This window comes from Vombatus ursinus, unplaced genomic scaffold (genome assembly GCF_900497805.2).
Source record: "Vombatus ursinus unplaced genomic scaffold, bare-nosed wombat genome assembly UNPS02014797.1, whole genome shotgun sequence".
Taxonomy (NCBI): Eukaryota; Metazoa; Chordata; class Mammalia; order Diprotodontia; family Vombatidae; genus Vombatus; species Vombatus ursinus.
In genome coordinates this window covers 9954600-9971462 of record NW_020954575.1, presented here as the reverse complement: position 1 = coordinate 9971462, position 16863 = coordinate 9954600, and the positions used below count along the sequence as shown (strand labels likewise).

General features: G+C 40.2%; 1 protein-coding gene across 1 annotated transcript in view; it reads left to right on the top strand.

Moving 5' to 3' along the window:
* Positions 1-219: 219 nt before the first annotated feature.
* Positions 220-16863, top strand: part of TOM1L1 (target of myb1 like 1 membrane trafficking protein) — a 45968-nt gene continuing 29324 nt past the window's right edge. The window contains exons 1-3 of the mRNA XM_027870304.1: positions 220-310; positions 3861-3945; positions 5933-6011. Of these exons, the coding sequence (XP_027726105.1) occupies positions 253-310; positions 3861-3945; positions 5933-6011 (222 nt within the window). The 5' untranslated portion in view covers positions 220-252. The remainder of the gene's footprint in view (positions 311-3860; positions 3946-5932; positions 6012-16863) is intronic.

Here is a 16863-nt window from a genome sequence, read left to right as displayed (position 1 = left end):
TGAGCCGAACCACCCCAGCTTTAGGGAGGTTGGGTGTGCCACAGGTGGGCTGGGCGCCTCGGAACGCCCCGCCCTGCTAGGAGAGGGGGAGGAGGCGAAGCGCAGAGCCAGGGATCCCCGAGAGTACGGGAGAATACGGCTGGATAGGAGGAGCCAGGGGCGCGGAGCAGGGGAGGAGCCGGCCACTGGAGGAGGAGGGGGAGGAGGAGGGGGCGTAGGCGGATTTCCTGGGCCCGGCTTGGAGGGTTCACCATGGCGTTTGGGAAGAGCCACAAAGATCCCTTCGGGACTTCCGTGGGCCACCTGATAGGTAAGAGGCGGGGTGAGCACCTCAGCGAAGTTACCTGAGCCAGGTTCCTGCGTAGTCCCCTGCCAGCGGAGGACTGAGTTCATGGCACCTGCACTCTTCAGACCCCTACCTTGGCTGTTGAACCTTAGACTCTAGTCCATTTCCCTGTCCCAAACACCTCTACTCCCTCGTAGGCAACGAGCCCATGTCTGCCCCCGTAGTGTGGTTTCCAAGATTTATTTCTATTTTTCCTGGTCGCGGGGGAGAGAAGTGCGCCAGGTGAACCTGGGATTGCAGGGGAAGAGCCCAACCTGTGGTGCCCTGCCTCAGATTTTTGGAGCCTGGGGGATGGGGAGGAGAGTCAGCTCAAGGAGAGCCCAGAAACTTACTCCAAACCTTTGTCACAATGGGGCCTTTCTCATTAAAAAAGGAAATTGGCACCATGAAAGCCTGACCTGTGGCTTTCCTGGATAAACAAAGAGTAAAGATTAGACCAATTGCTGGGCTTAGGAGGGAGGGGTCTGAAAGCCACTGGTGGCTTGGGGAGCCAAACTTCAGAATTTATTCCTTTTCTTTCCCTGGGACGTTCTAACCCTAAAGTATAATAGAATAGAAGCCAGTGCTTAAGCACTTTAATGGAACTAGCTCAGCTCTGCAAGTGTTTTGTTCCAGAGACATTTCCTGATTTCTCCTGCTGTCAAGGGTACTTCCTCCATCATTGTGTAATTTGTCTTGTAGATATCCAATATTTAGGTATCTGTAAACATTTTTTTATCTCGTTGTAGAATGTAGAATAGGGCATCGACTTTCTCACTTTTGTATCCCTAGTGCCTAGAATGTAGCAATAGGAATTGGACCTGCAAATTCATTGGTATTGGGAACTTCTGGATGAGAAAATTCCTTCTCACCTTGCAGTTTGGTATCTTCTATGCAATTTATATAATTAGTTGCCTAGGGCACAGAGAGTTTCAGTGACTTGCCCATGGCAATATGGCAGGTGTCTGAGTGGAGGCCAGCTCTCTATCCTAGCCTCTACTTTGTTTGTAGTTAAGTGCATGATAAAAGTCTGTTGACTGATTCATTGGATCTGAGGAACTAGGAAGATGGTATGATATGTTAAGAACCCAGTGTCTGAGGTGTTGACAATCATGGTCTGACCGGTGATCTTAAGTATTTGGCTGTGGGGTGGAGCCCTGGGCAGAAGTTTTGTGTCAAGTACCATCAATAGTAGCTGGAGGAACCTCATCCAGTCTTGGCTAAATGTTGTTGTTCAGTCATTTTTTAGTAGTGTTTGACTCTGGGTGACCCCATTTGGAATTTTCTTGGGAAAGATACTGGAGTGGTTTGCCATTTACTTCTCTAACTTATTTTACAGATGAGGAAGCTGAGGCAAACAGGGTAGGTGACCTGCCCAGGGTCACTCAGCTAGTCTGAGGCTGGATTTGAACTTGGGTCTTCCCAACTCCAGGCTGGTGCTCTATCCATGGTGCCATTTAACTGCCCTTGGCTGAATGACCCTTCTCTGAAACCAGATGTCTTCCACCACCCCTCACCAATGCCAATGAGGGATGGCCCTAATTAAGGCTGTGATGGACTCAAATTGACATCACGAGTGCTTGGAACTCCTTTGTCATCACCCATTTTGCTCTCCTACCCTCCAACTTCCCAGTCCTCCCTGTAGAAAGGCAGGATCTGATAAACTTATTCACATAGTTATGACTGACTTTTTAAAATTGATTTACACAGAGTTGCAAGGGACTTTTTATACTCTTCTCTACATGTATTTGCATTTTTAAAAGACTGCCTTTGAATATCAAAGCAATGACTCTAGTGGTGGAATTATTAGGCAATTTCAGTTTCTGCTGAACCTGAGTATGGGAAGATTTTATTTTCAAGGCAGCCATGCTGAGGCCCCTCAAACCTTCTTCCCCTCACCCTACTCCCTGACTATGTAGACTCTGACATGCCTTTGCAAAAAAAGCTATCCCCTGCCTTGTTCTCCTCCCCTTTACCCCACGATGAATGGAGTAGAAAGTTCAGATCACCCACCTGGCCAAATGCTGGCCTGAACTTTGGGGAAAATTATAGCTCTGGGTTGGCCTTTATTATTTTTTTTCCAAAGTTTTTCTACTGCCAGGGGAGAAGCTAGGCCTTGTGGATTTAGCGTTACCTAAAATCTTCTTGTCTGAAGTTTCACAGGAGAAAATGTGAAGGAGACTCAGCCTTGCCATTCTAGTCACTGCATTTCTAAGCAAATTAAGAAGCATTTGGCATGCTGGGGGATTTCTCAGCTAGCCACTCTGGCCCTTGATGCCAGTCACTGGGACCTGAACTGCCTTACTAATAGGCCAGCTGATGGGGATTGCCAGAGCAAGGAACAGCAGCAGTTGTACTTGGATGCTGACAGATTTTAAATCATGCTCTCTGTCCTCAACTCTGCCTCTTGGAATCCCCAGCTCCCTTCATGGCCCTGCTGTGCTACCTCCCACCTCCTTCTGGAGGCATTTCCAAGTTACAATCTCCTCCCTCTGTGTCCCTCCAAGTATTCACCCCTATTTCCTCAAATCACTACAAAAAATAGAGATAGGTAGATTGTATGTATGTATATTTGTTTGTATGCATGTATGTATCTGAGGGGAAACTAGGCGCATGGGATAGCAGGAAATTCTGTTATTGTCTATGTGATCTTTGAGAACTAAGTCACTTAAGCACTTAGGAAATTCTCTAAGACCCTAAGTTACAAATAAGTTGCCTATTTGCATTGCTGATGAGAGAATTTCCTACAATAATGAATGATCCAGTTCAGATAATTTTGTATTTATGTATCCCTAAATAATAGTAATTAATAATAATAACAACTAGCATTACAAAGATCTTTTAGGTATGCAAAACTCTTTTGACTCATTTGATACTCACAATCCAGTGAGGTAAGTGCTGTTATTTTATGCTTTTTACTGACAAGGAAACTGAGGCTGAAAAAAGTGAAGTGATTTGCCCAGGGGCATGAAGCTTGTTAGTTGCTGAAGCTGAATTTGAAATCAGGTCTTTCTGACTCCCAAGTCTATTGTGACCACCTAGTTATATTCCTCAGTAGAATGCAATCACCTTGAAGGCTAGGACTTTGTATAATATGTACATAATGATCCATATTTGCATTTTTTTAAAAAATAATGCCATTAAACAATATAACAATAACTCTTCAATGGTTAAATTACAGTGCAAATCAAATTTAAGTGGACCTCAGTTCCACTTGTTAAACATGTTAAACAAAATCCCCTGTCCTTGAAGCACTTAATTCTGCTGGGAGATACCACATATACAGAAAAAAATAAATACAAAATGATTCTAAACTATGATATCTATTTATATCCCTAGGGGTTAGCACTTTCCTTTGTATACAGTAACCATTTAATAAATGTTTCTTGAATGAATGAATCCTTTTGCTCACTTTTGATGATTTCAAATTAATGAGACTTTCCTATCAAAATTTCAGACTGTGCTTCAGGAAGATGAAAGATTATCTTCAAATTGTTCTTGCCAAGAGTAAAAAACAGTTGCTTTTTCTTTGCAGAAAAGGCTACGTTTGCAGGTGTTCAGACTGAAGATTGGGGCCAGTTCATGCACATCTGTGACATGATTATCACCAGCAAAGACGGGTGAGTACGTACAGGGGGCCGATGTTGCCTGCTAGAAGAGGGGCATCTTCAAAGGACCTAGCTCATTCTTCTGAAAACAGCCTGCCTGATTCACTTGTTCAGAAGCTTCACACATAGCACTGCCTCTGTGTTTTCTAGATTTAGTCCAAAAGAGATTATCCTAGAGATGTATGACCTGAAAGGGAGGTAAGTAGGCTGGTCATGTATTGAGAGTAAAGGCTAATGGACAGTGTGCATAGCTTACATACTGAACTGGTACCTGAATCATATTAAAAAACCTAGAGGAAGCCCCCATCACATTGGGAAGACCAGTTGTAGATGATTTGAGGCTGTGTGGACAAGCATGTCATGGGATAGGAAGGCATGAATGGATTGTAATCTATGCCTGTTGTGTCAAACTTAAGTAGAAACAGGACACATAAGAATCCCTGCAGGCTCTCATGTTGACTTTGAAAACCATATATTAATCTATGTTTTATTGTAGTTTTATTTATTTTGTTAAGTATTTCCCAAATCCATTTTAATCTGGTTCTTCAGCACTTGAGAATGTTGTAAGCCTTGTTGCCCATGGACCACATTTGACACCTCTGATCTCGATGATACAGAGAGAAATCTCTGAGATCGCCAATCCACTGAAGTTACCCTATGGAGTTTCACTAATCAGAACTAAGGGAAGAAATTAGTCTGGATTATAAATTATGTTGAGAAATAGAGTTTGATTACTCTCTGGTCCATAGTTCAGCTGTCAAGTAGAGGTCCCGACTATTATACTTTAATACAAAAAATTTTTGTAGCTGACATCCATTTATTATATGCAAATGGAGAGTGCTAAGGTACTTGAAAATGGTTTGCTCTTCATTAGTTTAAATGTTTGCCATGTAACTAATTAATTTCTTTAGTTAAACCTTTCTTCCATGGATGAAATAAGCCTCAGAGAAATGTTAACAGGTAATAAAAACTTTAGCCTCTGAATTCTGATTAGTTCATTAATTTTTTGCTACAAAATAGTGGTTCCTCACCTTTTCAAATGTGAGGATTTCTTCTCCACATCAAAAAATTTTGTCAACACTTATATGATAGTAGTTGTTCTGTGAGTGCCTTTTGATTGAGAAAATACCTGATGACAAAAATCCGATCTGGGGTCTGTTATACTTTTTGCTTGGATTTTATTCATTCCAATAGCATCTACATTTGAAAAACAGTAATACTTGATTGTGCAGGGAATTAAGCATACAGCTTACAGAAGGCATATTTATTGTACTGTGTTAATGCTGCATATTTCATTGGTACTAAATATTAAAGGCAACTATGGTATGGTGGATAGACATCTAATATTGGAGCCAGGAAGACCTGGGTTCAAGTCTCACCTCTGTTAAACCCTGCTGTGTCATCCACAGGTATCTCACTTAACTTCTCAGTGACCCCAGGCAATTCTCTCATATTATAGTTATAGTTGCTAATCTGCATTGGTAGAGGGGGTTTTCTTAGAGGAAATTTTCTATATCCATGAAATTCCCAGGTAGGTTAAAAAAAAGAGTAAAATGTCAATGTTTGGTGCATGTAAGATTTTCAGACCCCCTTGCAATAACTTCTTGGGGTTTGGCAACCATTGCTTAAAATGGCAATCATGTAAGCTGATCAAAGTCATTCCTGTGGCGTGTTACCTGTTACAGCAAATAGGTGGTCAAGAAACATTCTTTAATGGGGGAGGTGATGAACAAGCCTCAGTGTTTTTTGAAGGATATTTCACTATAAGCTGCATAATGTGGTGAATAGAAACTGATTTGGACTTGGTAGTCCAAGGTTTGGACTTTCATCAGCCTTGAATTAAGTGGTATGATTTCGCCTCTGGTATTCCCATAGTTCTGTAGTTTTCCTTAATTGGCATGGGAAATTGACTCATGATCCCACTTGGGTTTCTCTATCTCTGAACATTTTTAGAAATCAGGAAAATTGATTTGATCACTGTGCTTCTCTGTTGTCACAGGCCAAAAGAGGCCGTAAGAGCTTTGAAGAAAAGGATTTCTAAAAACTGTAATCACAAGGAGATCCAGCTTACCTTATCGGTGAGTACTTTAACACAATCACAATAAAGACTTAAAATTCCTAGTTCTTTGACCTCTGAAGGATTTTTTAAAAATTCAGCAGGAATACATACATATAAAATATACATATTTATGTATATACATGTATATTTGTACAGATACAGAGAGAGAGCTCTATCTCTTATCCATGTATCTGTCCTGCCTGCCTGCCTGTCTGTCTGTCTGCCTATCTTTCTATCTGTCTATTTATCTATCTATTTATCTGGCTGTCTGGCTTTCTATCTACCTACCTGTCTATCTAACTTATCTGTCTATCTATTTAACTTATCGATTTGTCTGTCTTTCTACCTATATATGTCTGTCTATCTAACTTACCTGTTTGTCTACCTGCCTACCTACTACCTATCTACCTACCTGTCTATCATATATCTATCTGTCTGTCTATCTATCTATCTATCCATCTATCTATCTATCTATCTGTCTATCTATCGATCCATCCATCCATCCATCCATCCATCCATCTATCTGTCTATCTATCTATCTATCTTATCTATTTGACTATCTATCTATCTATGTCTATATAATTTACCTGTTTGTCTATCTGCCTACCTACTGCCTATATGCCTACCTATCTAACTTATTTATTTGTCTATCTTTCCATCCATCCTATGATTTCATAGTATGAGTGATGAGATTAACACCTGCTTTGCATTTTATAGTCATAGGGAATTGCCTGGGGCACAGAGAGGTTAAGTGACTTGTCCAGGATCACGTGGCCAGTATGTGACAAGGGCAGGATCAGATCACCATGCTGCCTCTCTCCCATGTGAGAGGCACATATTTATGATGATGCGTGATATAGTGCCTACATAGCTGGTTTCAGAGATAGGAAGCACTTGGGTTCAAGTTTTGCCTCTGACACCTACTGGCAGTGTGACCCTGGACAAGTCACTTTTAGAGCACCAGGTAATGTTCCTATGACTATAAATTGCAGAGCAATTGTCAATCTGCATTGGTAGAGGGAGTTTCCTCACTGGAAGTTGCGTATGTGTGTATACATGTGTGGACACGTATGTATATGTATTACTTTGTATGGGTTTTATGTGTGCATGAAAGCAGGTATGTATATGCAAGTATGTGTATACACACAGGTGTATGTATACATATATTTATTGTATATACACATGCATATATATGCATACATATAAATATATATTATTACTTAGAAGGAGGTAACGCTTAAATCAGCAAAGAACTCCATATTTATAGGGAGCTAAACAGTTGAGTGAGGTTAGCAGCTGAGGAAGTTGTACTTGTCCTGCTTAATTTCATGGAGCAGTAACTTACATTTGATATGAATTTTAGTTTCAACAGGATTCTGAGAAAGTCTTAATTTGTAATAAGGAGTAAGTGATTTCAGACCAGCATCAAGGCCCTTAACTCATTCAAGCCATTTGTGTAGATGTTGCTGAAAATAGCCCCTCTCCCCACCCAAATACACACACACACACACACACACACACACACACACACACGCATGCATGCACACAATACTTTCTATTATTTTTATACAGTGACATATTCATGAGCTTCATCTTCTATTTCAATTACATTTCCAAGTCCTGTAATATTAACAGTTTGTTGTATTTGAATCAAGATACCTCTGATGTTCAGGTTGTTTCTAGGAACATTTGGCTTTGAATTAAGGGTTTTTTTTTTCCTTTGATATTAGTTTCTTTTTCTTTACTGTTTTGGATTATCCATGTTTTGGATGTGGAAGCTTATTTGACTTGTCCCCCCTTTGTTCTCTCCCATCTTTTTTCCATATGACCTTCAGTAACCTTGGTGAGTTTCTTTTTAACTGGACTGCTTGCAAACTCTGCCTTCCTTCCACCTGAATAAAAACCGTATTGCTTTCCCTTTCCCTGCACGCCTCTCTCTATTTATTCTAGCATTACATCAGTGATGCATGGTTACAGTACTAATCAGGCAGAATCACGCCTCACCTGTGAGCTTTGGAAGTGTTTATCAAGAGAGCTGTTGGGTAAATATTGGAATGTCTCAGATTTCCAATTTCAGTCACTAACAACCGTTTACTGTGGCTCTATTACATGGACAACAGCCTGATAGCAATACAAGGACAGCCCTAAATAGCCCTAATGAATCAATGAAATGACTCTCCAAGTTGAATTCCAGAGATGTTTTATCTCTATTCTACTCCATCATCCTCCTTTCCTGATTTTCTTTTTTCTTATATTCCCTTTCTGTTGGGGTTACAACTAGTGATCATCCCAAGTAGTTTAGTCTCTCTTATTCCTTCTTGTCTCTCCAAGCCTTAATGGCAGCTCATTTGTTCCGCCTTAGAAAGAACTACATGTTCTTAGCGCCGTGATGCCCAAATCAATACTTGGCAATAGTAGTTTCTGGTATAGGAATGAAGCAGAGAATCATAAAATCATAGAGGTAGAGGAGAAAATTAGAGATTATCTAGTTTGCCCCTCTCATCAAAGAAACTGAGGCCCAGAGTTGTAAATTAGCTTACCCAAGTTCACACAGCTAGTTAGTCTGGTCCAGCTGGAACTAGGACTTTCAGCTCAGTGTTTCATCCGGGCGCAGCATTTTCCTCTGTAGTCAATGGAGCAGTAGCTGTAACTTCAGACTGATTATTGTCCCAAAAGTGTGTGCTCAGACAGTTACTTTATAATTTCAGTATTTGCTTAAGCCAAACATAATTTTGAAGGAAATTATACTTGTAAAAAGATCATATAAAAATTTTCAAGCCAAGTTTAAAGACTCCTGTATTGTTTGCTAATTTGGATTACTGGTTTTTCTGTTTGAATATGTGAGTTGGAGTTGGCTTGCTTTGGTATCTCCCTGCTGTTAATTGTAGAACCATAGTGTTCTATTTAGATAGTGATTTGCCAGCAAACATCCTCACTAGGTTCCAAGAAGCTGAGCTGGGGATTAGTCTTCCTTAAAATAGTTAACAGTGATGGAAATACGTCAGGTGACATTATTGAACATTGTTATAACCAATCTCCATGGAGAGGGAAGAGGATGCTTTCCATCGTCAAGTATTCGTCACCTCCTGTGTACTCATAATGTTAGTAGATGCCATGAGATATTGAAAAATGTATAAGGCATGGTCTCTGACCTCAAGGAAGCTACAGACTAGTTGAAAAGACAAGACTAATGCAGAAGAAAAAATACTAAGTAGTAATCACAGCGATTCAAAAGTTCCCTCCCACCAACAGAAATCACAGCCCAGTGGTGCCTACTCATCATGTGTAACCCTTGTTCATCTTCTTCTCAAAGCAAGAAAGTGTATCAAGTGTTAAAATGTGAAATGGACACTAAAAGTTGGTAGAATTCAGAAAAAAATAAGTGAGACTTGGGATCTCACTGTGTACATCGTCACCAGTATCTAAATATATAAAAAAATAAACAGACATATTTTTCATTTTTTTCTGTGAAAATAGGTTAAGTTGCAGGGTATTTTGTTTTTATTTTAAATCTGGGCCATCAGTTTGAAAAAGTCCAGGTATGGAAACTCTCCACCACACAGATACTCAACACTTGGACAGCTTGTCTACAATTTTAAGAGTTTTTAGAGTCAACTCTAGTCTCAGTTCTTGTTTTCCTCAGATGTTAACTGATTGTAATTTCATATGAAGTTTCTCTTGGCTATTTGTTGTCACACAAAGGTTATTACAAATTATCCCAGAATCTCAGTGCTCTAAGAAATAAATAAGGACCAGTTTGTGAGTTCCTTCATGTAACCCTTTTCATCTTTGGAAGATCTAAGAAAAAGTGCTTATTTTTCAGAATATAGTTTCATAGAAGCAACTTCTTAGAAGAACCTAGCTAATTCCCTTAGCCATTAGTGCTCTCTCCAGCCTTAAATTTTCCCCTATGTACTGTTTACATATTGTTTCTCCAAAGTAGAATGTAAATTCCTTGAGGGCAAGGACTGTTTTTCCCTTTTTTGTCTTTATATCCCCCAGCCCCCTACAGGTCTTTTCACATGGTAGATGACTAAACACTGGGTGGACTGGGATCAATCTAGGTTGGAATCCCAGCACATGTTCTCTAAGTAAATTCTAATTTACTCTACCTTCCATTGGGTATCTAACCTGTTTGGGACCTCTTAAGTCAGTCAGTCAGTTGAAAAACATTTAATGAGTGTCTACTAAGGACCAGCCACTGTGCTAATAGGAGATACAAAGAAATGCAAAAGATAGTTCCTGTCCTTGAGGAGTGCAGGATTTAATGGGGGAGGCGACATGCTAACTATATACAAACAACAGAGGATAAATGTAAAATAATCAACAAAGGAAAGGCACTCAAATTCAGTACAGCATTTTCCTATGGCAGGTCCAATTTTTGGCATAAATTTCTGAGATTAAATTTTAGATTATGATGATGATACCAATAAAAATAGAGCTGGCATTTATATAGCACTTTTAAGGTTTGCAAAGTCCTTTTACAAATATTATTTCTGTTTCTCCTCATAACAACCTTGGGAGATGGATGCTATTATCTCCATTTTACAGATGAGGAAAATGAGGCAGACAAAGGTTAAGGACTTGCCTGGGATCCCACAGCTGTTAAGTTTCTGAGCATCTGGAGAATTCTGAGAATCTGGACCTCAGGTCTTCCAGATTCCAGGTTCAGCTTTCTACCCACTTGCCCACCCAGCTGCCAGTAGAGCTGTTGGCTGTTCTGGCTTGGCCTGGTGAAGAGAGGAATACTTGTACTGATGGGCCCTGCTGTGGCTCATGTTTTGTTTTGTTTTTTTTTAGTTTTGATCTTGGTTTTAGAAGAAGAGGCCTAGGTTTAAATCCAGTCTATAGTGCTTTCTGTGCTTTTTCATGCTTCTCAGTTATGTAATCCCAATCAAGTCATTAAACCTCTGTGTACCCCCAGTCAACTCCCTAGGACCTCAAAGAAGTTGTAAGTTCTCTACCCTTACCTCAGTGAATGGGTTCCCACATAGAATTCAGAGTTCTTCTGTGTGTCCTAGGCACTATATGTCTTTGAAACAGGCAGTAAAGCCAAAACTAGGAAGCAAGAGTCTCATTTAGAGTTATGTTATCTGGGGAAACATGAGCAAATAACACTCTGTCTGTGGTCTTCACACGCGGACACACACGGACACTCCGCTGGCTTGCTTACTGAGCATCTTCTCTTTTGAATGAAAGCAATTTGAGACTAAAAGGATTTTAAGCTAGTCACTCACGCCTTTTCATTGCCTCCTGGAGCACAGGGGTTAGTTTGGAGTCCCTAGTGAGCTTTAGTTAATGGATGGCTACAGATTAAACTGAACTAAGAAAGAAGAATCCTTAATTCCACTCATAACAATGACAATAATAAATTACGCTCCCATCAGCTCTTGCTAATTGTTTCAAGAAATAAAGTAATTAGTAACTAGAATTCAGGCAACTAATTCTATCCCAAATGTGTTATTCTGTCCCAAATGATGAGAAGAAATGGTTTAAGCTCTCTCTAGTGGTGTTGAGCCTCTTTTACCATTATATGTTTTTCATTAAAATACTACATCCAAGAGTCATCTGTTTATCTAACCATGTTCTTGCTATCCATTCTAAAGTACAGTGGACTTATCCTACTATTTTCTTTTAAATTCTAAATAGTTTCCCCTTTTTTGTTCTGGCTACATATTTTTAGCTGCTATTGCACCCTTGATGTTTCTGACCAGAGCAGCCAAGCCCAAATCAGTAATTAAATTATGTCCTGATGAAGAAACCTCTGTTCTCTTGGCCTTTTTACATTATGATTTGCTCAGCACTACAGACTACCTACCATCTCTTACAGACTTCCTCCTCCCTTGTTTTCCATGGCATAATGTTCTTCCAGCTGTTCTCTTATCTCCCAGGCTGCTTCTCCATCTCTTGTGGTGGCTTCTTCTCTTCCTCCGCCTTATAAATGTAGGAATAACCCCTGAATTCCTTGACCTTTTCATGTTCCACTCTCTCCTAGTTTCCATGATTCCAACTGAATCTTCTCCATCTCTCTCAATTCTGTTTCAAGTCTTTTTCCCTGAACTGAATTTCTGCTTTTGAAGTTGCTTGCTGGATTGCAACATATCTAATGCAGAATTCCATTTTTTGCCTCAAACTATTGCCCCATTCTATTTTTTCAAAGGGTACCTACCATTGTTCTTCTAGTTACCAGACCTCAAGCTTTCCTCATCCCTCTTTATATCCAGTCGTTCACCAACTCCTGTTAATTCTTTCTTCAAGGATCCCACATTTGTCCCTTTTTTCTGTTTCAGTTGCTGCTATCATAGTCTTCTTATCACATTACATCACATCACATCACATTTGGTCTATTGAAAGAGCCTCCTAACTGGTAACCTGCTTTTAGGATCTCAATCCTCCAATGTGTCCTATACTCTACTGACAGATATCAGATGAGGTGGGGGTGGATGGGGAGCCTTAAGCTTTAGTAACTTAAAACTACACTAAGCTTTTTGGAACACCCTATAGATAGATGAAGGAAATTGCTTTTATGAAAACTCCCTCAACTGATGCAAGTCAGTTACTTGAAACTTATCACCCACCTATATTCCACTCCCTCTAAGATTTCCCAGGCTGTCCTTCTTGCTGTAGCTGAAAAGACAACTAAGGGGTATAATAGAGTACTAGACTTGAAGTCAGGAAGATCCAAGTTCAAATCTTGCCTCAGATACTTATTACCTTTGTGATTGTAGGCAAATCATTTAACTTCTCTGGGCCTGAGCTTCTCCCTCCATTATAGTGAGAGGGTTAGACTCAAGGGTCTCTAAACGACCTTCGAGTTTGAAATCTGTAAGATCTTACTCCCTTCAAAACCTTTACCCTGTAGTAAACTAGTTTAGCTTTACTCCATCCTCTACCCTTGAAGCCATTGTCCCTTGTCTCTTGTTATATCAATTATCCCTTTCTAAACCCCAGTTCCAAATAACTCCTGCCATCTACATGTGTGTTGCTGAACACTGATGGAGGAAGCAGTTCACTTTTACTGACTGAGTGTAATACAAACGTATGTTTGTGTGCCAGTCCCTTTACACTTTGCTGACTCTCTGTCCCACTCCCCTTTAGCATCAGTTCCAAACCTGCTCTTCTTTCTTCAGTCCACCTCTATTACACTCTTACCCTCTCACTTTAACAGACCACCTCTCTCCAATTATCCTTGAAATCACCTCTGCTTCATCTCTCCCCTCTCACAACACTCACTCCTATTTTACTCTAGTCTTGGATAAAGAGATGGCCCTTCTCATAAATACCAGCCCCTCTCCTGTCCTTGATCCCATCCCTCCTGTCTCCTCTTTGAGTTACCCCATCGGTCATCTCTTTGCTGATCATTTTCAGTCTCCTTATCCACTGCTTACAAACATACCCAGAACTTCCCCATTCTTAAAAACAACAACAACAACCTTCCTACAGGGTTCTGAATTCTAATCCTAAACATGATGATGACTTGCTGTGTGACTTCTGGGCAAGTCCCTTACCTTCTCTGGTGCTTCCTCATTTATACAATGAAAGTGTTGAACAAAATAGCCTCTAAGGTCCCTTCTGGCCATAATGCTTTATGGTTCAATGAATTTATTCCATAAACAAAGGGAAACCACTGAAGATTTTTGAGTAGGAGAATGATGTGTACAAAATAGCACTAGGGGGAAGGGGGTGTTAATCTGACCCCGAGAGAGGTAGCATGGCATCACAGAGTGAGGACATTGAAGTCAGAAAGACCTGCCATTGTTTCCCTGAAGCTGTTGTCTTATATTCCTTTTCATAACCACTCCTAGAAAAAGTTGTATATACTCATTGCCTTCACTTTCTTCCCTCTATTTACTTTTCAGCCGCTTACTATCTGACTTCTAATATTATCATTTGACTGAAAATGCTTGCTCCTAGTTTACCAATGGTCTCTTAATTGCTTAATCCAATGGCATTTTCTCAGTCCTCATCCTTCTTGATCTTTCTGTAGCGCTTGACAATATTGACTAATCTGTCCTAGGAGATATAATGACTTCCCTGAGCTTTCAGATATTGCTCTTTCCTGGGTCTTCAATCATCTGACCCTTCTTAGTCTCCTTTTTTTTTTTAAATTTTTTTAAAATTTTATTTTTAGGCAATTGGGGTTGTAACTTGCCCAGGGTCATACAGCTAAACATTTTATTATTTTTTTTTTTTGTGAGGCAATTGGGGTTAAGTGACTTGCCCAGAGTCACATAGCTAGTGAGCGTTATGTGTCTGAGGTCACGTTTGAACTCAGATCTCCCTGACTCCAGGGTGGGTGATCTATCTACCGCACCACCTAACCGCCCCACCCTTCTTAGTCTCCTTTGCTAGGTTATTATCATATGTTGTCCCCTTTGCATTTTTTTATATGCATATATTAATTGAAAAGAAAAGGAAAACTCTGGCTTTTAAAAGTCTATATGAGCTGGCTCTAGCCTACCTTTCAAGGCTTAATGAATCTTACTGTCCTTCATATGTTTTGCATTCCAGCCACATTGGTTTGCTTTCTGTTCTCTGTACACAACATTCCATTTTCAGTCTCTCTGACCTATGTCTAGGCTTTCCCTTGCCTGGGATGTATCCTCCTCAGCACTGCCTTTTACAGTTCCTAGTTTCCTTCAAAATTGATCTCAAGTACCACAGCCAATAGGAAACCTGTTCCGGTCACCCCAGTTGTTTGTGCCCTCCCCCTTTCAAAAGTTATACTGTTATCTACTTTGTGTGTATTTTATATTTAATTTTATGTGTATAAGATGTCCCTCCCCCTCCCCAACAGAATATAAACTCCATGTGGGCAAGAGACTCTTTGTTTTTTTATCTTAATATCCCCATCTTATAGTACAATATTAGTACATAGTGGATGCTTAACAAAAGCAGTGAAAGAATAAATGTGTAAATTACTGCCTGCTCTTTCCAAATGTGAACAATGTGGTTGCTGAAAAGGTCAGGAAAAAAAATTTGTGTAAGGAAGACTGATAAAGATCATCCTGTGAAGAAACACAGGCTCTCAGTTAAAATGTTGAACACAGATTAGTCTGAGGACCAGACAGAGTAGGGAGAATAAATGTAGGGAGAGGACCTATATGAAAACAGCAGTGACTGAGGTAGTGACAGCTGTAACATTATAGGTCCATCAGCCCATTTGCTTGTGACTGTTTTTAGAGTTTTGAAGTTTATAATTGACAAAGCTGTAGGAAGGTTAGTATAGGTTCAGACCTGACAGAAAAGATGTATTTCTTGAGTTTTATCTTAGAAAGTGAAGATGAGACACTAACCAGGAGAAGATTCCTATTTGAGGAGTTGTTAAGAAGGTATCAGGAAGGGAAGCTGTAAGAAGAGATAGAAAAGAGGAGGAGGAGGAAAGTAAGAAAATAAACTTAGCACAGGAGGAATCACAAAGACCTAGCTACAGAAGAGATGGAAGGGCTCCCCGCTGGGACAAATGAGCCTTCATCTGCTATGCTGGGGACTTGCTGATTGGAAGAGAGGCATGGTTTTACTGATAGACGGGAGTAGCTTCTGGAAGTTCATAGGGGGAGAGCTGAATCCGGCTGCTGTGTCCAAAGTTTGTTTGCTTTCTGGTGTCATTTAAAGCCTGAAAGAGAGGAAACCTCTTACTGCCATCTACTGTACTGTCTATTTGAAAAAGAAAAGCAAAAGGGAACGTCAGGCTTTGCATTTGTCTTGCAGGCTTTGGAGCTGATTTGACAAAGCAGAATCTCCTATGATTTATGGATATAAGGAGCTTGGCCATTATCTGATTTAAGGTTACTGCTTGTCAGTACAGTAATATAATACTTTTTCAGCAACCATGTGTGGCTGCAAGGTAAAAGAGCATATCAGTGCTTCATTAGGAGTAGAGCAGAAGAAAAGTAACTTTTTTTCCAGGAGAATAATTGTAAGGAGCAGGAAGGAAGCAGCTAAAAGAAAAGTGGCTTTGTGCAATGTGAATTGTTCCTCAGAGGAATAAGGACGTTAGTGCCTATTGTGCAGCATTGTGAGCTGCTCTGGGCATGTGGGTTTCCTCATTTATCTGCCCTTTCTCTCTTTTCTTTCTGCTAGTTTCCTAAATATATGTTCACTCACCCCAAAAGACGCTATGGGCATTGGTGGGAGAGTATGACCTGGTTTTATTTATGGACTATGATGCTTTAATTATTTTTACTTTTTGCCTTCTAGTGAGCAAATATTATGATTATGCTTGCTTCTTCTGCCTTATAGCTTAGTAACTGTTTAAGTGTAAGAATTAATTGTGGCATAGTAATCAATTTTGTGGAAATGGGAAGCACACCAGTGGAGACTCAGAAAAAATAATAGCAGTCTATCTCCCTACTCCATTGTTATCCTGAGGATCTTAAAGAGGAGTAGACTTGTGATATACCTGTCTCTGGAAACCCCTGACCTGCCATCATGTGTGCAAGAACAAGCCAGCCCTGAAGAGGATCCAGTGCCATGCCTGGGCTATAAATGATTGATGTTAGAAAGTTCCCTGGGGGCATTTAGAGGTTAATTGACTTGGCCACATGTCAAGGGAAGACCTTGAACACAGGTCTTTCTGACTTCAATGTCCTCACTCTGTGATGCCATGCTACCTCTCTCGGGGTCAGATTAACACCCCCTTCCCCCTAGTGCTATTTTGTACACATCATTCTCCTACTCAAAGATCTTCAGTGGTTTCCCTTTGTTTATGGAATAAATTCATTGAACCATAAAGCATTATGGCCAGAAGGGACCTTAGAGGCTATTTTGTTCAACACTTTCATTGTATAATTGAGGAAGCACCAGAGAAGATAAGGGACTTGCCCAGAAGTCACACAGCAAGTCATCATCATGTTTAGGATTAGAATTCA